At 52.4% G+C, this 23,122-nt stretch overlaps 1 protein-coding gene across 1 annotated transcript; it reads left to right on the top strand.

The window, feature by feature from the left end:
* The first annotated feature begins 563 nt into the window (after window positions 1-563).
* On the top strand, window positions 564-22,224 carry Hhipl1 (HHIP like 1). Its single transcript, XM_051151214.1, has 9 exons — window positions 564-836; window positions 6,910-7,556; window positions 10,582-10,725; window positions 12,331-12,659; window positions 13,258-13,384; window positions 13,732-13,877; window positions 15,426-15,507; window positions 19,652-19,734; window positions 21,578-22,224. Exons 1-9 carry the CDS (start codon window positions 564-566, stop codon window positions 22,120-22,122), a joined length of 2,376 nt encoding a protein of 791 aa, XP_051007171.1. The 3' UTR covers window positions 22,123-22,224.
* The last annotated feature ends 898 nt before the right edge of the window (window positions 22,225-23,122 follow it).

Here is a 23,122-nt window from a genome sequence, read left to right on the forward strand (position 1 = left end):
CCCCCGCCCCCAGGGTCAGGCTCCACTTCTTGTGAGGTCCCAGGCAACACCACCTGTCTTTCACACCACACCTCCATTTTTAAACATTCTGCTAAAGTTCCCGTCTGGCTCAGTGAGAGTTGAGACTACAACCTAGGAGTCCCTGCCTCGGGCTTTGGGGTTCTTGTTCCTTGGCGGCTAAGCAGAGGCCCAAGAGAGGAAGCTGAGACTCAGAGGTGGAACTGTGAAAAACTGGGCAAACGGGGCTTCCCAGACGCCAGGCCACTGCCCTTGAATTTGGAAAGGCTGGGGCCAGGAGGAGGGGGCTGTCCGCAGAGCTGGAGCGCTGGGTGTGCAGCGCTCCTCCAATCCCACAGAGTGCTCCCAAGCAGAAGTGACCTCGAGCGAGAGGAGTCCTCAGACTCTAGGCCTGCGGGCCGATTCCACGGGTTTCCCCCGCGAGCGCCCAGGAGGGTGCAAGCGAGGCGGGAGGCGGTCGCTCGGGGTGCGGCCAGCGGCTCCCAGCTGGTCACACCGCCAGGGCTGGCCGTCCTTGGGCTTTTTCTTCTGCGGACCGTCGGGCGATGGCGGGGCGACGAGCTGTGGCCGGGATTGGGCCCGGGGCACTGCTGGCTCTGCGCGCTTTGCTGGCCACCGCGCACCCGCAGTGCCTGGACTTCAGGCCGCCATTCCGGCCGCCGCAGCCTCTGAGCTTCTGCGCGCAGTACTCCGCCTTCGGCTGCTGCACAGCGGAGCAGGACGAGGCTCTGGCCCTGCGCTTCCGGGCCCTGGAGAACCGCATGGACGCCGGGGTGTGGGCGACGTGTGCCGGCTACGCGCTGGACTTGCTGTGCCAGGTGAGCGGGCGCGCGGCGGCGGAGGCACGCGGGGCACTGGTCGCTGTTGGCGGGGGGGGGGGGGGGGGGGGGGGGGGGGGGGCGGGAATGGTATTCCCATAAGGACGAGACTCAGGAATGGGTCCCAGACTTTGAGGTGATGGCAACCCCACGGGTGCGAGGTTTACGGGGAAGATCCTGGACTTTGGAGGTGATAGCAACCACAGGGGCGAGATCAGGAGTGGGTCCTGGACTTTGGAGCTTGGAGGGTCCAAGAGGGAGTGATTCATTCCTTTGCCTCAGTTTCTCTCAGAGACTAGAGACTTCTATTCTCTGGGACACTCTGGAAGCTGTTCCCAGTCCTCCGTGTCATCTCCCACCCCCACACCCTCAGAGAGATCTCTCCCTGTCAGCTGTCAGGTACCAGGATGAAGTCTTCGCCTGACCGAGGACAATATGGCAGGACGGGAAAAGGGTGGCCAAGATAGGGGGGCGTGGCTTTGTCAGCAATCTGGGGACTGCTGATACCGATGAGGACCCTTCCTCTGTCAGACTGAATGGAGCAGTCTGAGAGGCCCTTTATCAGGGCCAGGGTGTAGCAGGGCTGCGAACCCAGGCCCACCCAGGCCATCTGCAGGTCTCCCTGCAACACACCAGGCTCCGGCTGCTGGGCTCTTTCCCCTCTCATCTCCTCTCTGAGAGTGGAACCCATACTTCGATCCACACTGAACTACCACTTCCCTTCTGTTGATGTGGAGTCTCTGACTGCAACCCCCTGCATCTCCCCTGCCTGACTGGGGTGATTGGAGGAATGCCAGCCAGCCAGGGAAAAATCCAAGGCTGGCCGTAACCCAGGCCTGTGAAGTGAAGGGATCCATGTGCTGAAGGGCCTAAGCCGACCGTACACAGTTCCGGTCCCAGCCAGCAGGGGGCAGCCTAGAGGAGAGGACTGAAAGGGCTGATTTGGTTTGATGCTACGGTCTCTCCTAACTGTGAACTTGAGAGGCTCCTGGTTGTCTTTCAGATACATTATCTTTAAAAGAGGGACAGATTTCTACCCCATTCCCCACCCCATGAAGATTAAATGACACAGGCATAGTGGTTCAGTTCGGGTTTGTAGGTAAATTCTTTCAGTGTTTACTTGCTGTCCCTAGAGTGTTAGGATCAGCAGCTGTTCCAGGAAAGGTGGGCACCTTACCCAGTGATGGCACAACCCAGTGGAGGGTCGGAAGACCTAGACCACACTCAGTGTCCCTGGGAGGTAAAGAGGGGGTTCAGGGGAGACCACAGTGCTTCAGGGTGTTCTGCTCATCTTGTAGTGGGTTTTACCAAGCCACCCCCCAAACTTTGTGCATCCCAAGAAGGCCATAGGGTGTGGTGGATCACCCACCTCTCTCCCCATCCTGGAGGTCCACCCAGGCTACCTGCAGGTCTCCCTGCAACACCCAGGCCAATAGCAGGGTTCTACACCCAAGGCCATGTTTACTTATAGGGCAGTCACCATGTGATGGGCACCTCATGGCAAAGGAGATGGGCAGGACCAAGGATGAGGCAGGAGCCAATCCTGAGGCTGTTTGCTGGCAGGAGGCACCTCTTTTTCTTTGGGAACTTGCCCAAAATGGCCTGGCCCAAGAAGTCTGTGGTAGAGTGTCTGCTCAGACCTCCAGTGAGGCGTCTCGGGGATGACCTCATGTCTGGACTGAGCTTGCATCAGGCAGGCTTCCAAGGCTGTGGCATGGTCTCCCTGAGGGGGTCCTGGGAGAGTGTGGGAGCGCCATCCTTACTGCCACCAACCCTAAGGAACCTTACCTATCAGATCCATCAATGATCCTTCAAGGCTCACAGCAACGTCTTGTGGAGGCAGGAGGCTCTTTCCTGAGGCTTTGCCCTCCTCTGGGAAAACGTGTCAGGCAATGGTTGCACATAGCAACCTCACTGTGGCTGGTGTGTGGCTCACATGTGGCTAACTTCTCTGTAGCTGGGCACATGGGTTCATCAACGTGAGTAACCGGGAAAGGCACTGAACAGCCTCATGCACTCAGCACGCATCTCCTCAGGGCAAGCTAGGAGGTGGTTCTGTGCTGCTGGGCCCAGAGACAGCTGGCAAGTCACAGACTTAGCCTCAAAAAGCCCCTCTATTCATTTCAGGAGACAGACAGATAGACATGCAACCCAGAGACTACCCCAAGGTACCAGGGCAAGTAATGAAAAGTCCTCAAAAAAAAAATCTGGGACAGCCTGGGAAAGTGACCACTCACTGTGTCATTCCCTCGGGGCTCATTTTATTTGGACACTTACTGAACAAACACATGACATCTCAGTGTATTGCTCCCTACAACTCTTTGGAGTTCTTGTCCTCTTTTATAGATGGGGACATAGGTACAGAGTAGGAAGGAGTTAGCCAAACATTACATGTGGAACATAAACTCTAGCTCCAAAGCCTTTCATGTGGCCACTTCGTAACCCTGCCCCTGCCCTGAAGCCAACCTGTGTCCTGGAACCTGGGATGGCAACCTTTGAGGGTCTCACAGTGTGTGGGGCAGACAGGCAGGCAAAGAGAAAATTGAGTCCTGGCCGGGCAGAACAGTCGGGTCACCTCTGGTAAAGCAGAGGTGATGGCAGAGGAGGAACATCGTTTCCCGAACTAACAAGTTACCAGGAGAAGATTCTATGTGTGAGTCAGGGATAGAGTGTCATAAACCCCAGAGGGGCAGGAGCCTGCCCGTGGAAAAGGAGGAAGGAGGAGGCTTGTGGGATGGGCCTTGCATCATGAATAGGAGTTTGCCAGATGTGGAAGTGAGGGGGGAAGGAACATCCCACAGAGAGAACATTGTGTACAAGGCTCAGTCTTCCTGGTGGGGTGCAGGGGTGGGGTGGGTGAGAAGCCTTCAGGACTTGAGGCTGTGAGTCATGAGCATCAGCAATGGTGTGTGGCAACCTTGGGGCCATCAGCTGGCAGGCACCCCTTGTACCGTTGTGGATGTTTCATTGCGTCCCTTACCTGGACATGAGGTTCAGTGACTGACCACTCTCTCTGCCAGCATCAACTACTGTCCCCTCTTGTCATTTATTAATTCTGCATGACTCTGGTTTGAGCCCCACATTCAAATAAAATGTAAGGAAGAATAGAAAGGCCACATGCGGGGGCTGGAGAGATGGCTCAGCAGATAAGAGCACTGACTGCTCTTTCAGAGGACCTGAGTTCAATTCCCAGCCACTGCATGGTGGCTCCCAACCATCTGTAATGTGATCTGATGCCCTGTTCTGGCCTGCAGGTGTACATGAGGACAGAGCACTGTATACATAAAATAAATAAATCTTTAAAAAAAAAAAAAAGAGGCCACATGTAAGAGATTGCTAGACTCCATGGTTACTAAGTGGGAAGGCGCCAAGGTCCTCACCAGGTCCCCAGAGCCCTGTGCTCTCCATGTGTTCTGGCTAAGTTTTAAAAAAATATTTATTTATTTGTATATGAGTGTCTATCTGCATGTACACCTGCATGCCAGAAGACGGCATCAGATCACATTATAGATGGTTATGAGCCACCATGTGGTTGCTGGGAATTGAACTCAGGACCTTTGAAAGAGAAAGACAGTGCTCTTAACCACTGAGCCATCTCTCCAGCCCCTTTCTAAGTTTTAACAAGGAAAGGGCTATCAGGTTAAGTCCAGTCTCTACTGTGTCTTTGGATCCAAGTCCAGTGCCTGGTATAGTCTGTGCCCTGCAGAGACTGGTCAGTGACTGCTGGAGAGAGCAGAAGGCTGGGTGTCATAAAGCTGAGGGTGATTCCTGCTCTCGCCACTTCTCGACACGTAGTCACTGTTAGCCCAAGTTCCTCATCTATAACATTGGGGTCACAGTGACACTGCCCCGCAGAGAGGAACTAAAGCCTGTGTGTACACAGCCCTCTCAGGTCTCCTGTTAGTCACTGCTGGTCCACAATAGCATGCAAGGGTCACAGGTGAGCTGGCCCTGCACAGCCTGAGGCTTGGCCGGGCATACACAGAGTGCAGAATGGAGCTTATGAGATATGACACTTCGGACAGGGACAGGGACTGACCAGAGGTGCCAAAAACACATAGGGCTTGTCATGTGGGACTCAGCCCATAGCAACAGAGGGACCAAGGGGACAGATAGGTCGTGGGGTGACTGAAGCTGTAACAGTAGGGAGCCTGAGTTAGGAACAGCCCTGACATTAGCTGTCCATTTGCTTTCCACCGAGGTCTCCTGCTACAACCCAGCCCAGTGTCCTGGCGAGGGCAGGTGGTATGTAGGTGACATTGTCTTCTCTGTCTAGGAATTGCTTCTCTAAGACTCTGAGATGAGTCATCTCTGGGGTTGAGGGGAGTAGCAACAACGGTCTGTCACACCAGAGAAAAGCAACCACAGCGTGAAGGACTCCACAGAGGGTCCTGAAGGAGCCTGGGTTTTGGAGAATTTTGCTGCAGGCAGGGCACGGAGATGGTCTGGGAGGGGATCACATGACCGACTCCAACAAGACTAGCTGTGTGGTAAGACTGTCTAGGGCAGGGTAGAAGGTGGGCACGTTACCTAGCCACACACTGCTGGCTGTGGTCACAGGCTTGCTCCCCAAGGCTGTAACTTTCCTCCCATGCAGTGTCCATGGGGGCCTGAGTAGGGTCCACAGCATGCTGCTAGTGGGAAGCCTGCAAGACAGAAACAGTGATTAGTTCTACCCACACCCGGCAGAGCCAGGACAAGAACCCCGGAAGCCTTTCAGGTCCAGCAGTGCCCAAGGGGTAGCTCCAGTGGGGGATGCTTCAGGGTCCTGCTGCAAGGAGCTGAGACTGAGGGTAGGAGAGAGGGTCAGGGGTATCCTGGAAGGCAAAGGCTTGGGCCTCGGCCCACACTCACGCAGCTGCTGTGCATATGTTTGCTGTCTAGCTATGGAGACAGCAGGGTAGACCTGAGCCCAAAGCCAGATGCCTCCAAGTGCTACTGATCCAAGCTGAATACAACTGAATGACACTAGGGGCCCTGAGCCTCAGTTTCCCCTCTGTGAAATACTCATAAACACTAAATGATAATAGAGTCAGGAGGGTTTTGACACAGGTGCATTGAGGCTGCCAGAAGGCTGGCAAGGTAAAATCTTTCTCACTGCCCCCTCATCATTTGCTGTGCACTGCTGTGCCCTGGGTTTATGTGAGGGTAGAGGATACAGCAGGGAAGCAGACTGAAAATTCTCGCCCTGATAGAATGCGCATTCTGAAGAAGATAGGCAATAAGCAAGCAGAGTGTTAAGTTTTGAAAGCTGAAGGCTCGTGGTAAGTTTTTGGGCTTTGTTTTTTTTCTTTTTTTCTTTTCTTTTCTTCTTTGGTTTTTCAAGACAGAGTTTCTCTGTGTAGCCTTGACTGCCCTGGACTTGCATTGTAGACCAGGCTGGCCTCAAACGCATAGCTATCTGCCTGCCTCTGCCTCCCAAGTGCTGGGATTAAAGGCGTGTGCCACCACCAGCTGGCTGGGCTTTGTTTTCCTTTCCTTTCTTTATTATTTTATTTTTTCTTTCCTTCTTTCTTCTTCTTCTTCTTCTTTTTTTTTTTTTTTTTTTTCTCTGAGACAGGGTTTTTTTGTGTGTAGCCTTGTCTGTCCTGGAGTCACTTTGTAGATCAGGCTGGCCTTGAATTCACAACGATTCACCTGCCTCTGCCTCTAGAGTGCTGGGATTAAAGGTGTGAACGTCCACCTCCTGGCTGGGCTTTGTTTTCCTTCTTTCTTTCTTTATTATTCTTTCTTTCTTTCTTTTCTTTCTTTCTTTCTTTCTTTTCTGAGACAGGGTTTCTTTGTGTAGTCTTGTCTGTCCTCGAGTCATTTTGTAGACCAAGCTGGCCTCGAACTCACAACGATCCGCCTGCCTCTGCCTCCCGAGTGCTGGGATTAAAGGCGTGTGCCACCACCTCCTGGCTGGGCTTTGTTTTCTCTAAGTAGTCAGAGGTCAGGAAATAATTGCAGGGAGGCCTGGAGGGGAAGGCTAGATTTTAGGAGATGACACTTGAATAGGGACATAAAAGCAAGGAGCAAAGTGAGCAGGTGTGAGCTCCCCTTCTGGCATCTCTGAGCCCTCCTGTCTCTACAGGAATGCTCGCCCTATGCAGCCCACCTCTATGATGCCGAGGATCCGGCCACCCCACTGCGGACAGTGCCTGGCCTATGTGAAGATTACTGCCTGGACATGTGGCAGACCTGCCGAGGCCTCTTTCGTTACCTCTCCCCTGACCGTGAGCTCTGGGCCCTCGAGAGCAACCGGGCCAAATTATGCCACTACCTGTCCCTAGATGACACAGACTACTGTTTCCCAAGCCTGCTGGTCAACGATAACCTGAACTTGAACCTGGGTCGTGTAGTGGCTGATGCCAAGGGCTGCCTGCAGCTGTGTCTGGAGGAGGTGGCCAATGGGCTTCGAAACCCGGTTGCCATGGTACACGCTGGGGATGGCAGCCACCGCTTCTTCGTGGCAGAGCAGGTGGGGCTGGTATGGACCTACCTGCCTGACCGCTCTCGTCTGGAGAAGCCCTTCCTGAATGTGAGCCAAGCGGTGCTCACGTCACCCTGGGAAGGGGATGAGCGTGGCTTCTTGGGCCTTGCCTTCCACCCCCGCTTCCCACATCCCAGGAAGCTCTATGTTTACTACTCTGTCGGGGTCGGCTTCCGAGAGTGGATCCGTATCAGCGAGTTCAGAGTCTCGGATGCTGACGAGAACACCGTGGATCACAGCTCAGAGAGGTTGCTTACCGGAAGGGCTAAGGGAGGGCTGAATGGTCACGTGGGAGGCTGCGTGGGCGTGTCTGTCTTAAATACTGTGACTATCTAACACCCCCCACCCCCATGGGTGGGTGGGGGTGTTGAATCACATGCTCTGGGGCCTGGTTTTGCATGGGGTCATGTCACCGCCCCTGCCTATGACCTCCTAGGCCAGACACTTCTCTCCTGCAGCCTCTGAGAGAGCTATTTCGACTGACTCATAAAATTGGGATGAGGTCACAGCTCAGAGGTGGGAAATGACCTGTCAGGTCACACAGCTAGGAAGCATCCAAGCTGGAGTCCTGTTCTGTCCACAGAAGTGCATCCTACCACTGGGCATGCTGGGCTGTGGTCCAAAGTTACCATTCCTGACCCTATGGCCAGCATTTCTCCCAACCTCTCCACTGGCTGTATTTGGGCAGCTGGCTCTCTCCTACTACAGTCTTGGTGCCCCCCTCTCTCTGTGTCTCTCTCTCTCTCTGCCTCTCTCAGTCTTTCTCTGTCTCTCTGTCTCTGTCTGTCTCTCTCTCCCTCTCTCCCTTGCTCTTTCTCTCTCCCTCTCTTCCTTCTCTTGCCAAGGTCTTGTGTAGCCCATGCTGTCCTGGAACTTTTTATGTAGCCAAGTCTGGTCTCAAACTCCTGATCCTCTGTGTCTCTGCCTCCCAAGTACTGGAATTACAGGCACTGGGGACCATGTCCAGCTTTTACCCCATGTAATCGGCTCCCACCTCTAAGCCCCTAGTGCCTGCAGAACCTAGTCTCTGTTATTTATGTGCCAATGCTTTCAGAGGGCAGTCAACCTGACCTGATCACCCTGCTGCAGAGGCTCTCCCAGGCAGAAGTGGATACTGAAAATAAGAGTCAAGGCTGTTAAAAGTGTTGGAAGGACAGCCTGGGGAAGGTGGCATTGAGCTTGGATCACTGGAGGAAGCTGCCTCCTCCTATGGCTGGAGGGACCTAGGGAGAAGTGAGGTGCTGTAACCCCAGAACTGTGGGGGTAGGCTTGGTTGGGGGTTAACCTAACCAGAGCCATGGGAGAGAGGCAGAGACGTTGCCAGAAACACAAACAAAACACCAGCCCCACTCCTGGCTCCCCTAATACCTTCTATTGGTTGATATTGTTCAGCTAGCAAAGGAGCATGGGAATTGTAGTTCAGAGACCTGTTCTTGCCTTCATGTAGAGAGCAAGCCAGAGCAAGACCAGGATCAGATGTGTTGGTGAAAAGGCAAATAACTGTGAAATGTTAACGTTGGACATATAAAAATGAGAAACAACCCACAACGGTAGTGTTGAAGGTGAATATACACCTTGTCCTATAGCATTAATGTGGACTCGTGAGTTATCTGGCAGACAGAGGAAAAAGGGAAAATAAAGTTTTCATGATTGTACCCAAGCCTGGGAGACACCTGTTTTTTTTGGGGGGGGGGGTTGTTTGTTTGTTTTTGTTTTTGTTTTTCTGAGACAGGGTTTCTCTGTGTAGCCTTGGCTGTCCTAGACTCACTCTATAGACCAGGCTGGCCTCGAACTCACAGTGATCCACCTGCCTCTGCCTCCCGAGTGCTGGGATTAAAGGCATGTGCCACCACGCCTGGCTTGGGAGACAACTTCTCAATGGAAGAAGATTTGTTCCATGGACCTGACAGAGGACAGATGGAGGATGAAAGCATGTGTCCCCAACAGTGACATAAAAAAAATGACTCGAGATAAAAACTGAAGTTGAAGCAGGGCATGGTGGCACATTCCTTTAATCCCAGCATTTAGGAGGCAGAGGCAGGTGGATCACTGTGAGTTAGAGGCCAGCCTGGTCTACAAAGTGAGTACAGGACAGCCAAGGCTACACAGAGAAACCCTGTCTTGAAAAACCAAACCAAACCAAACCAAAAACAAACAAACAAAAAACAGAACCGAGGTTGGAAATGGAGAGTTGTTGGCCCATGTACTGTAATTGCAACACACAGGAAGTGGTGGCAACAAGAGCAGGAGAATCAGGAGTTCAAAGCCATCCTTGGCTACATACCATGTCCAGGTAGCCTAAGTTTCCCGAGACCCTGCCTTTAAATTAAAAAAAAAAAAAAAAAAAAGTAAAATAAGGGCTGGAGAGATGGCTTAGAGATTAAGAGCCCTGGCTGCTCTTCCAAAGGTCCTGAGTTCAAGTCCCAGCAACCACATGGTGGCTCACAACCATCTATAATGAGATCTGGTGCCCTCTTCTGGCCTCTAGGTATTGCAGACAGGCAGAACACTGTATACATAATAAAATAAGTCTTAAATAAAATTAAAAAATAAAATAAGATCAGGTGGATGTGGTGGCACACACCTCTAGTCTCAGCACTATGGAGTCATAGGCAGGTGGATTTCTGTGAGTTCAAGGCCAGCTTGGTCTACATAGTGAGTTCCTGGGCATCCAGGGACATGTTGGGAGATCCTGCCTAAAAACAAACAAGCAACAAACAAAAATCCTGGAGTTGAGCAGGACGTGGTGGCGCATGCCTTTAATCCCAGCACTTGGAAGGCAGAGACAGGTGGATCGCTGTGAGTTCCAGGCCAGCCTGGTCTACAGAGTGAGTCCTGGATAGCCAAGGTTACACAGAGACCCTGTCTCAAAAAACCAAGAAGAAGAGGAGGAGAAGGAGGAGAAGGAGGAAGAACAGGAGGAGGAGGAGGAGGAGAAGAAGAAGAAGAAGAAGAAGAAGAAGAAGAAGAAGAAGAAGAAGAAGAAGAAGAAGAAGAAGAAGAAGAAGAAACACAGCCCAGAGCCCTGCTCCCAGCGCTGATGCTGACAGTCTGTGTGCCCTCGAAGTGGGTCATTCAACCTCTTCAAGCATCCAGGTCCTTCCTTGACACAAGGAAGGGGATTTTCCCTATTGGTCCTTATGAAAGACAACATGTTACAAGAGCTGTAAAGTTTTTCCCACTGCCAAGTGGCATCTGAGAGAAGGTTTCGCTGCTGTTTTGGGGTTACCATTTGGAAAGTGTTTTTATTGAGGGGCTCTTCTCTCTCTTTAGAATAATCCTGGAGATTGAAGAACCAGCCTCTAATCACAATGGGGGCCAGCTGCTCTTTGGGGATGACGGCTTCCTCTACATTTTTACCGGAGATGGCGGGATGGCCGGAGACCCCTTTGGGAAGTTTGGGAATGCGCAAAACAAGTATGTCCTGCTTTTGCCTGGCGGTGGCTTGGTTGTCCCATCTTTATATAACTATTTCCTGTCTTGAGCCAATGGCCTGGACTTCTCCTCCTTTTGTCTCTCTCTCTCTCTCTCTCTCTCTCTCTCTCTCTCTCTCTGTGTGTGTGTGTGTGTGTGTGCATGTGTGTGCGTGTGTGTGCGCACTCAGGAGGAAATTGTGTATGTACACAGGGTTGTGCAGGAGGCCTCAGCCAGTCTTTCCCATTCCTTTAGAGACTATGCACAGCCTCTCTCGGCCCAGGAAGCAACAGTAGTGAGGATGTGAAGATTACTGCTTGTGGCTTATGCAGTCCTTTTAAATAGTGAGGAACATCCCAGATTGGTGCTGAGGCTGAGAAACGTGGCTGAGAAACTAGATGGGGATTGAGCAGCAGTTAAAAACCCATCATTTTGCTGCTGGGAGCTTTTGCCTGTAGATCCTGGAGCTGGATGTAGGGTGTGAAGATGGGGGCCTTGGAGTGCCTGGGGAGGAGCCATTGTCACCGGAGTGTTTGTCGCTATGACAGGACACTTCTGAGGTGTTGCTAGCGAGGGAAACACTGGGTTCTGATGCCATGTGTCAGTGACAGCTACACAAGTGTGTCACCTGAGCGAACTGCACCAACTCTGCCTTGCTGGGCAGGCTGGAGGGAGGGGTCAGCTCTCAAGCTAACCGAGAGGGAGGGACGCACGGCAGGAACCACACCCCTCTAACTACGGGTATCTTCTAGATCAGTGGTTCTCAGCCTTCCTAACGCCGTGACCCTTTTATACAGTTCCTCATGTTGTGGTGACCCTCAGCCATAAAAATATTTTCCCTGCTACTCTGTAACTGTTAATTTGCTACTGGTATGAGTCATAATGTAAATATCGGCTATTCAAGGTATTCGATATGAGGTCCCCCAAAGGGATCGAGATTCACAGGTTGAGAACTGCTGCCCTCGATGTTTCCCACTGCAGACCATTTTGCTCATGTGATCACTGAAGCCAGCAGCTACTTTCCTTCTCCCACCCCACCCCCACCTGAGCTGCCAGGAGGTTAGAACACACGTGCCCCCTCCCCCAACTACTTGGCACTATATGATATATTCTGCTTTGGTGGCCTGCGCTGGTTCAACGGCTCAACACTTTGTGGTCCCTCCACTATGTGGGAGCTATGAGAAAAACATAAATCTGAGTTATTTTTCTAGTACAGTCTTCACCTTACAGCACAGCTATGTGAACAGCAGCACTCACAACATTAGCGCTTAGGATAGTGGCATTCCATAGGCGGTTGTGATAAAGAGCTTGGGTTTCTAGGGCCAAGGGCTATTGAGTGATAAGCTGGGTGGCAGCTTGTCATAGCTCGGATGCCCTCTATAAAGGTCGGCACTGACCTGAAAGGTGAGCTGTGAGGAGGCAACGCAGCCATAGGTGGGGGGTTAGGGCTTCCAGCAGGGCTTGGTGCGCAGCGAAAGCAGAAAAGACACGCAGGAGGATGGGCAGAGAGGGCGGGTGCAGGTGGCTGAGCTTTGGGGTGGCACGCTCTCTTCCTGCCTCTTGTGCCGACCCAGCATAACCAGCCCGTGCTCTCCACCCCGGCCGCAGGTCGGCGCTGTTGGGCAAGGTGCTCCGCATCGACGTGGACCGCAAGGAGCGCGGCCTGCCCTACGGTATCCCTCCGGACAACCCGTTCGTGGAGGATCCCGGAGCGCGGCCCGAGGTCTACGCCCTGGGCGTGCGCAACATGTGGCGCTGCTCTTTCGATCGTGGGGACCCAATATCTGGCACTGGCCGTGGGCGCCTGTTCTGCGGGGACGTGGGCCAGAACAAGTACGAGGAAGTGGACCTGGTGGAGCGGGGCCGCAACTATGGCTGGCGCGCCCGCGAGGGCTTCGAGTGCTACGACCGCAAGCTGTGCGCCAACGCCTCTCTCGGTGACCGCGTCCCTGGGGACCTTCAAACAGGATGTGTCCGGTCCTCTCCCTCCCCCAGCTAGATCTACCTTTACCCTCCCCCCCCCCCCCCCCCCGCACAGACCCTCGACATGGATCCAGTCCTACCCACCCCATCCACTTGGGGACCCCTTACTCACATCAGCATAATCCAGGACCCCAAACCTAGATCCGCCATGTCTCACCCCTCCCTGGGTCGTAGACTGAGACCTGTCCCATTCCAAGCCAGATCTGACCCCCTTCACTCCATTGAGTGACCCCATGGGGACCTCCTGCCTCTCTCCCTCCCTGGACACCCTACAATCTCTGACCTCACTGTCTCCCCAACCTCCATATAGTATTGTACCCTGCTTCTACCACCTGACTGACTTTTCCCACTCCAGACCTCCGTGTACGTCAGGGGTCCCTTCAAGCAACATTTTAGGCTCCTTCTCATGCACCCTTTGCCGAGCCCTTAAAAATATGGTATGCCCGTTTGAGAGCCTTCCTTGCGCAGGCCATCCCATCTCAGTGTGTAGCTGAGCCCTGCCTGCGAAGCTTTGGGCGTCGAGATGAACCCATTTTCTCGTCTGTCCCTCAGATGATGTGCTGCCGATTTTTGCCTACCCGCACAAGCTGGGCAAATCAGTTACCGGGGGCTACGTGTACCGTGGTTGTGAGTACCCCAACCTCAACGGACTCTACATATTTGGCGATTTCATGAGCGGGTAAGTGGCCGACATGGCCTATGAGCTCCCTGACTGGTAAAAAGGAGTGTGTGTTTGTATGCGTGTGCCTAGGAGTGGACCAGCTCTCTCGCTTGGTGAGAAAGTCCCAGTCATTCTTTAGGAAGGATTAGTAAAACGAGTCAGTGCATGCAAAGATGGACAGCCAGGTGGATGAGCGGATGGAAGAACGGATAACTGGACAGCCAGGTGGATGAGCGGATGGAAGAACGGATAACTGGACAGCCAGGTGGATCTGGATGAGTGGATTAATGGGTTTTTGAGGAACTGCATGGACGGGTAGATGGATGAATACTAGCCATGACCTCACACTTCGTCTTCCTTTGCAGGAGACTGATGTCCCTCCGAGAAAACCCAGAGACAGGCCAGTGGAAGTATAGCGAGGTCTGCATGGGCCGTGGACAGACCTGCGCTTTCCCAGGCCTCATCAACAACTACTACCCACATATCATCTCCTTTGCAGAGGACGAGGCTGGTGAGCGTGCTGAGATCCCCACCCCCTCACCCCACCCTCTTCCTGTGCTTGGGACTGTAACCACCAACCCTGGTCATCCTTCCAGGCCTCTGACAGGAAAGAAGCTTAAGCAGGAAATGACTTTCACACTGGGGAGGGGCTTGTTCTGGGGCTCAGGCTTTTCTTTTTTTTTCTTTTTTCTTTTTCTTTTTCTTTTTTTTTTTTTTTTAGGAGGGTGGGAATCAGCCTTAGCATCTGTTCCTGAACTTTCCCTTTCTTATCTGGAAAATAGAAACGGCCATCCTCCACCTCCATGGAAGAGTCGATAAGAGAGCTAGAGACGTAATGGGTACCAGTCCCCAGAGTCCGAAGGAGCAGGGAAGAACTGGAATATGGGCTGTAGGCGGGCGAGGGTAGAGCTGGATTCTTGATGGCCAGTGGGGTTTGAGCCAGTGAGGTAACAGCTAATGACAGCTGCTGTTGTTATTCCAAAGCAAGCAGACACAGCCTTCTAGCCTGTCACCGGACCTCATGTGCAGGGGGCAGCGGGGGAAGGGAGAGAAGAAGGCTAGAATCCCACTCAGGCATCCTGTCTTTGTCCTTGGCTCTGGGATTGTTCCCTAACAAAAGGCCAGGGGCCCCCAGCAGGCCCTAGTTTCTTGAAGTTTCCAGGCAACGCTCACCGCGGCCTTTGGAGGGGTATCCCCTGCAGGGCCCAGTGCCCAAAGACCCCCACGGGGCCTAGTCTGGGAAACTTTTGTTGAACTGACAACCTCCCCCACCTCATTAGAATGTGAATTTCCCAATGGGCAGCGCCAGCCTCCCCAAGATCCTTAATCTCACTGAGCCCTTGGAAGCCTTTTCTTTTGGTCAGTAGGGGGTTAAACATGACTTAGAAGTAGCACCCCTCCTCCCCAGCGCAGAGCCTGGAAGGAAGGTGCAGTTCTCAAGTGCCTTTCCTCAGTTTCTTTGAGTGACAAAGAGTGACAGAAAACCAGGAGGAGGCACTTGTGAGCTGGCCAGACCAAGGACAGCCCTGGATCATGTAAAGTAGCAGTGCAGCCAAGGCAAAGCATAGCAGCCTCTTGAAGCTCCTGGCCGTCTTAGCTGTGCTTTGGACTCATGAGATGAGGCTGCGCGGGTAACCTTCAGGGGCATTTGCAGTGCAGAAACCAAAAGGACAGGGCCACCAAAGGCAGCACTGGTAGCTTCAGCTCGGGCCTTATGTACACGCGGGTTGTGGGGGCTGAGCTCTGGGATGGCCATAGCTAACAGAATAGTCCTGGTCGAACCCCGTCTAAGCAGGGAGCAGCGTAATGCTGGATGGATGGTGGTCCCCTTTATGGGGCCAGGCAGGAGGAGACATCTGGGGACTGTGCTGCAGAGGATAAAGGCATGCTGAGGTGTTAGGTGGCCAAAACACCCCCTCATCGCTGGTGGAGGTCCGCCGGGGGGGGGGGGGGGCGGTCAGCCTCTGATCCTGAGAGGAGCCTGGGTGGGGCAGGGCTGCATCCACTTTGTTGCAGATGGTGGCCTTCACACTCATTGCTTCTTGTTCCCTGTTCAAAGGGGAGCTTTACTTCATGTCCACTGGCATGCCCAGTGCCACAGCCGCACGCGGGGTCATCTACAAAGTGATTGACCCGTCCAGGTGAGTCCCTGAACTGGCATCTGGCCCCTTGCTGTCTGCAGAGACAGTAAGTTTCCCCATCCTTTACCCATTCCCACAGCCCCTGCCTGTTTCAGTTCTTGCTGTGAGGCCTTGGTTCAGGGCCTACAGTGACTCCCTCTGTTAGGACATAGCCCTCTCAGCTCCCCATTGTGTGAATGCAGAGATGAGTCACAAGCCAGGAGCCCTAACCGTTGGCAGGTATAAACCTGTAGGCTCCAGGTGCCTTCCCTGGCCCACTTGCCCTCCTGGCCTCCCTGGCCCTCCCTTGGTCATCATCACTCACTTCTGGAATGGTCTCTCACATGGTTAGAGTCTCCAGGAAGAAGGCAGTGTTTCCTTGCCCCAGTCATACCCCTCTGCCCTGGGACTGGCACAGAGACACACGGGTGTTTTAATGAATGCCTACCACTGGTCTTTGCAGAAGCCCTTTCTAGATGATAGTAGCCAAGTACCCTAAACTTTGAGACATATTAGGTTTAAAGAAGTTCTAAAATACACGCTTTTTAACTTTTCTTTTTCTTTTTTCTTTTCTTTTCTTTTCTTTTTTTTTTCTTTCTTTCTTTCTTTTCTTTTTTTTTTTGAGACAGGGTTTCTCTGTGTACTCCTGGCTGTCCTGGACTCACTTATAGACCAGATTGGCCTCGAACTCACAGCAATCCACCTGTCTCTACCTCCTGAGTGCTGGGATTAAAGGTGTGCACCACCATGCCTGGCTGCACACATTGTTCTAAAACAAATAAAAATTTGTTTTAAAAAAAAATTTTTTTTTTTAGTTAGATATAGCTGTATATACTTTATAACCACAGCTGTTTAGGAAGCTGGAACAAGAAAACTACAAATTTTGAGGCCAGTTTCTGTGAGAATTCTAGGTTAGCCTAGGCAATTTAGTAAGATCCAATCTCAGATTAAAAGTGTGTGTGTGTGTATGTGTGTGTGTGTGTGTGAGACTAGGAACATAGAGGGTCTGTCTGGCACACACACGCCTTTGAGTTAATTCTCCAGTTCACTTCTGCTGTTCCAGTCAGTGTAGAAGAGAAAAGTTCACTACAGATTAGCACAAGGCACTCCCAGGAGTGAATGGTGCCCTCGCAGAGGAGCACACTTATATCCCCGGAGTGAGAGTGGCCAGTGGCCAGAGAGGTCACTGTGTAATGGACATTCTCAGGGGTGAAAGCGAACCATGACAAGGCTGCACTGCGCCCGCCTAATGTCTGGGTAGATTGTGTGCTATTGTTTAACGTCTCTAAAACCAACAGATTCTGGAGGGGCATTTTCTTAAATGATGACTGTCAGGCTTGTTTAGTGTGTGTGTGTGTGTGTGTGTGCGTGCGTGTGTGTGTGTGTGGTGTGTGTATCTATGTGTGGTATCTGTATGTGAGTGTGGTGTGTGAGTGTGGTATATATGGTATCTGAGTGTGTGTGTGCTACGTGTGAGTGTGGTGTGTGTATCTGTTTAAGTATGGGGGCGGTATGGGTATAGGTAGATATGTGTTTTCATGTGTGTAGGTGCACATATGTGGGTGTGCATGTGGAGGCCAGGGGTCAACAGGGTTGGACGTCTCCCACTTTTGCTCTTCACCTTATATTTTGAGGTGGGGGCCTTTCTCTTGAACCTCATAATTTGGTAGACTGGCGAGCTAGCTTGCTTCAGGGATTCCCTGTTTCTACTTGGGATTACAAACAGGTTTTTATGCCCACCTTGTATTTACGTAAGTGCTGAGGCTCCAACTGCAGTTTTCACTCCTGTGTGGCAAGTGCTTTACACACTGAGTCACCTCCTCGGAACCCCGGATTAGATTTATTTATTTATTTATTTATTAAATACAGGCTCTTTCTGTTATGTCTGTCTGCTCATCCTTGAATCCTCTGTGTAGACCAGGCTGCCCTTGAACTCACAGAGATCCCACCTGCCTAACTCTTCCGAGTGTTGAAATTACACACATATGCCATTATGCCTGGCCCGTTGGCATTCTTTTTAGTCTAGGCTGGCTTTGAACTCCTCGTGCTTCTGCCTCTCTCAGATGCTCTCGTGCTCCTTCTTGACCTCAGGACCGCACATCTCATCTAGTCAGCACGTCCTCATAGCGCTTGTCATTTCCCGTCTGCAGTGGCAGCTTCTCAGGCTCCTTGTCCTTCCACACTGTTTTAAATCAGGACTTAGAAAAGCACAAATTGACAGTTAATGATGTAATGCCTAATCATAAAAGCCGAAAGCACAGTCCCTCCCCTTATATGCCGCCATCTTGTTTTCCCTAAAGTCTCATCCACTTTTACACCTGTGACCTCATACTTGGACCACAATCATCTCTGATCTCATTTGCTTGTCCCCGAGGAGTGTCATTGTCTCCACATGGCATCATCCCTCTCAAAAGGACGCAGTCACTGTCTGCTGAGTCACTCAGCCGCTGTCAGCTTTCATGGTTCTTGGAAGTTGAAGTTATGTTCATTTAAGAAGAATGCTGGGGCTGGAGAGATGGCTTAGTGATTAAGAACATTGCCTGGGGGGGCATGATTGCGCGGACCTGTGATCAGTGGATTGCTATGAGTTCGAGGCTAGCCTGGTCTACAAAGTGAGTCCAGGACAGCCAAGGCCAGACAGAGAAACCCTGTTTTAAAAAAAATTTTTTTTAATAAAAAATAATTAAAAGGTGGTGGTGGTGGTGGGGGGGACACTGCTGTTCTTCCAGAGGACCTGGGTTAGGTTCCTAGCATCCACATAATGGCTCCCAAGCATCTGGAACCAGTTTCAGGGACCAGAATCCCTCTTCTGCCCTCTGCTGGCACTGTGCTCATGTGGTACACAGATGTACACATAGGCAAAACATTTCATATACATAAAATAAAAACAACCTTACTTGTGAAAATAAAAAAGAATGCTTCCCTGAGGACCTGTCACTTATACAGAGCATCTAATTCCTGAAAGATGTCACCTTAGCGGGTTTCTGGCCTTTGATTTTGCAACATCCTCTAGTCTTAGGTCATTGTCCCTGTGTATGGAGAAAGGACCCGGCAGGACTTTGGCATTTTCTTGCTCTGCTCGAGGTCTTGAGGTTAGAGACAGGCGGAAGTGGGTGGGACTCCTCCCCTGTTCCCTTGTCCTTCTCCCCTTTATTTTTCTCTTTTGGAAGAAGTATGTTTCCTGACACCCTCACTTCAGAGGCCTGGTAGCAGACATATGGAAAGGGAAGACCGGAAAGAAGGCCCAGGGTCATGGCTCACTGCCTGAACAGAACCACCATGGTGTTTTGTGGTGTAGCATACAAGAATTTTTAAAAAAATATAATTTCCTTAAGAGACAATACCCTCCCCTGCTTCCAAGCTCTGCCTAAAATGCAGACCCAGCAAGCAATCAGTGTAGCGATGGCCTCATCTCCAGCTTTGAGAAGTCTGTGTGCCTTGTAAGAGGTACATGTCCCTGCTTGTTCCAGGTCTATATGGGGGCCACCTCGTCATGTGTCTACTTCAATCCCAGGCTGATGGAACCCCCATTGAAGTGCTGGGCCCACGTGGGGCAGTCTTGGAACAGGGTCGGGCCCATTCAAAAAAAAAATCACAGATCAACAGCCAAAAACTAATTAAAATGGAATTCTGGTCCTCGTGTTTCTGCAGGCTGGGGAAGGAGGATGTTCACACCCTGGCAACCTTTCTCAGACTCTTTTCTCTGAACTATAGGCCCTAAGACTGTACTGGTCCACTGAAGCCAGCTTCCCACGACTCCTCTCTTTTGCCCATTCTGCCTTTGAGCTTGCCTTAACTTTCTCCACATCTCTCCAGGCCACATATCACCAGAAACCCAGAAACTAGAGGCAGGGAGACAGACTCTTTTCAAAGGCCTGGGGTGGAAGGGGTGGGCAGGAATGGTGCAGTACAAGAGTGGGGTGGGCAATGAGTTGAGAGGCTTCCAAGTTGTTGGGGTTCAGCAGAAGCCATGGTAAGAGGGCCCGTGTGCCCTCACACAGTGGCTGAACTCTAGTCACTGCTGTCCCTGGTCACGCCTATCTGGCCCTTATCTTCTTTGTCCCACTGCAAGGGAAAGTGATGGGTGGGGGTGGGAGATAAGGCGTGAGAATAGGGGCTGCTCAAGGCTGGCTGCCGATCCTGACCTTCTGTGTGTGTTTGGCAGACGGGCGCCACCAGGGAAGTGTAAGATACACCCTGCTCAGGTGAAGGCGAAGAGCCGGCTCATTCCCTTTGTGCCCAAGGAAAGTAAGTATACTGTCCAGTGGGAAAGGGGGTTCTCGCTACCCCTCTGGTCAGGCTGCGGTCCTAGAGGGACCTAGAATGCTCTCACAGCCCCTATACATAGCACCATGTCTGACACTTCTGAGCAGCCCAGCAGGTGTCAATGGACTATAAGTACAACACATCTTGATTGACAGATCTTTCAACTAGGTCCAGGCAGTTGGGTGGGCAATCCCAAGGGGCTGCAGCCTCAGGCAGGATGGAACAAGAATCAGATAGCTGTGCCAGGCAAGGGATGCTCAGAGCTCTTGGGAGGATGTCTACCTGTAAGGGAGCAGGGCATTTGGGCTGGGCCTTCCACAGTTCCATTTTGTCCCTCTCGGTTTAGGACCCAGGGGACTGTGAGCAAACCCTGTGTTCCGAAGGCCACTCAAGGCTGTGAATGACTGCCTAGGCATAGAGTCTTGCAAAACGGTAGAGGGGCTGCTCCACTGGGTCCAGGCTAGGCAGGAACAGTGGTGTGGTATAGTAAGAACTTTTGCACACTAAAAGATAAAGGAAATCCATCTCTCTATTCATCCACTCACTGATTCACCTACCTTCCATCCATGGACCCATCAGCCATCCATCCATTCACAAATTCATCCATCCATCCATCCATCCATCTATCCATCCACGACTCATCTAGCCATCCATCCACTGAAACATTAATCCATCATCCATTTACCCAACCACCCACCCACCCAACCACCCACCCAACTACCCACCCAACCACTAGTTATCTAGTCATCCATCCATCCAAGCATTACTTCATCTATCTACCATTATCCATCCATCCATCCATCTATTGATTCATCTATTTATCCTCCTGTCATCCATCTAGCAATCTGTCTGTCTTAGGTAGAGTTTCTATTGCTTTGATAAAACACCATGATCAAAAGCAACAAAGAGTTTATTTCTACTTACAATTCTCAGGTCACATTCAATCACTGAGGGAAGTCAGGGCAGGAACTCAATGCAGGAACTTGGAGGCAGGAACTGAAGAAGAGGCCATGGAAGAACACTGCTTACTGGCTTGCTTGCTCAAAGCTTGCTCAGCCTTTTTTTTTTTTTTAAACTCAGGACCACTTGACCAGGGTTTGTACCACCCACAGTGGATGGACACTTCCACATCAATCATTAATCAAGAAAATGCCTCACAGACCTGCCAATCTTTTTTTTTTTTTTCAAGACAAGATTTCTCTGTATAGCCCTGACTGCCCTAGAACTCACTCTGAAGCTACTGCTAGCTACAAACCCTCTGTGGCCTTTGCTTCCTCATGGAAAACCGAGAGTAGGAAGCAATGGGTCCTTTGCTCCTATAAGCCAGAGACAACATTTCCCTTACTGTGCCTGAACTTCAGGGTCTTCCAGTCGGGTGTGGTGGCGCATGCCTTTAATCCCAGCACTCGGGGAGGCAGAGGTCGGGTGGCTTTCTGGGAGTTCGAGGCCACCCTGTTCTATAACGTAAGTCCAGGATAGCCAAGGCTGTTACACAGAGAAACCGTTTCGAAAAACAAAACAAAACAAATCAAAACAAAATTCCTACTTCCTCCTTGTGCCTCTCTGCTTGCCAACCAGGGTTTGCTTAATGGCTGAAGAAGCGCAAACACAGCTCTAGGCTAGTAACTTTAGGGTCAGGGTGACCCATCAAACACAGCTGGCTCCCTAAGAGGCACTCTAATCTTAGAGTCTGAGTAGAGCCCAACCAGGTGTCTTTCTTTAGGATCTGTTTTCCTGGCACAAGCTTGCGGGCTGAGCAGGAGGAGAGCCCGAGCTAGGCAGGGACAGCCAGTTCCCTCTGACCCAGGCCTTTTCCTCGGTGTAGAGTTTATCCGGACGTCAGAGAGCACTCCGCGCCCCACAGCCCGCGCTTCCACCAAGGTTCCCCGCCGCAAGCGCCCCACAGCTGCTCCCCCGGTGCCCACCCTGAGGCCCACAAAGCCCGCAAGGCCCACTCGGCGACCAGGGGGCCGGAAGAAGGGCGGGCGACGGCGAGGACGTCCGAGCACTGAGGTCCCTGCACCCCAGAATGGCTCTGTGCGCTTGGTACGGCCCGCAGGCTTGAGCCCTGGCCGCGGACGCGTGGAAGTGTTCGTAGGCGGACACTGGGGCACGGTGTGCGACGACGCCTGGGACACCAAGGCGGCCGCCGTGGTGTGTCGCCAGCTGGGCTTTGCGCACGCGGTGCGAGCCGCTAAGCGCGCAGAGTTCGGTGAGGGCCGCGCGCTGCCGATCTTGCTGGACGATGTGCGATGCGCGGGCAGCGAGCGCAACCTGCTGGAGTGCGCGCACGCTGGCGTGGGCACGCACAATTGCAAGCACGAAGAGGACGCTGGCGTTGAGTGCAGCCACCAGGATCCGGACTTGTAGCCTGGCTTCTCCTGCCAGGCTGTGTCACCTTGCGAGGATGGAGCCTGGAGTGGTCCTTGGGTCTGCGGGCACCCGTTGCCATGGTGGAGGGCCCAAGAGGTGGTTCATCTGGACATGGCCTACGTGTGTGTGTGTGTGTGTGTGTGTGTGTGTGTGTGTGTGTGTGTGTGTGTTTGGTTGGTTAGTGCTTACTTGTCAGCACTTCGGAGAGCAAGGGCAGCCACTGTTCAGGAACAGCACCGGGTAGGGGAAGCTGGCTGCCATGATAGTGTGAATCTGAGGGAAGGGGCCAGCCTTCCACTGCCAGGGCTGGGACCAGAACAGCCTGAGAACCATGGCTAGCATGTGACCAAGTGATCCAGCAGTCCAACGCACTGCAGAAACGAAGTCTGAGGCCCACAGAGAAGGATCTCAAAGGGCCAGGGGGCATGGGAGGGGGGGAGCTGTGGTCATTTCCTGCCCACCAGGGATCAGGCTGATGAAATGAAGGCAAGCACCCAGGACAGAAAGCTGACTAGAGGGCCTGGAGGACTTCTGAAACCATTTGATGAGCCCTGCCAGGCACCCTGGGGGAGACTGCTGGGTCTCTTCCATCCTTGAAGCCTGATTCTCACCTATTTCTGGGACAGAAGTTCCCTTAGGCTCCCACTCAGGCCCTTAAGCCTCTGAGTCCCGGGTGGGGTGGGGGTGGGGCTCTACTGTCTCCATCACCTCCTAGGGGACCCTCAGATTCCTCAGACCCATCTGTGGGCCAAGTAGCCTGCGGGGAGGGGTTTTGGGGGGTGGGCATCAAGGCTAGTCATCATGGCTGTGTCAACAATTCCCTATTCACAAGCCTCTCCTCCCTCCTGTTATCATCCCACATACCCAGAATCTGGGGTGCAAGGTGAGGGCCCCACAAGGAAAGAGGGTGGGGTCTGCAGCTTCTCTTCTGCTGTATAGGAAGAAGGTTCCTTGCACATGTGAGGCCTCACCGGTGGCTTTGTGCCTGGATAGACAG

The sequence above is a fragment of the Acomys russatus genome, chromosome 1 (assembly GCF_903995435.1).
Source record: "Acomys russatus chromosome 1, mAcoRus1.1, whole genome shotgun sequence".
Lineage (NCBI taxonomy): Eukaryota > Metazoa > Chordata > Mammalia > Rodentia > Muridae > Acomys > Acomys russatus.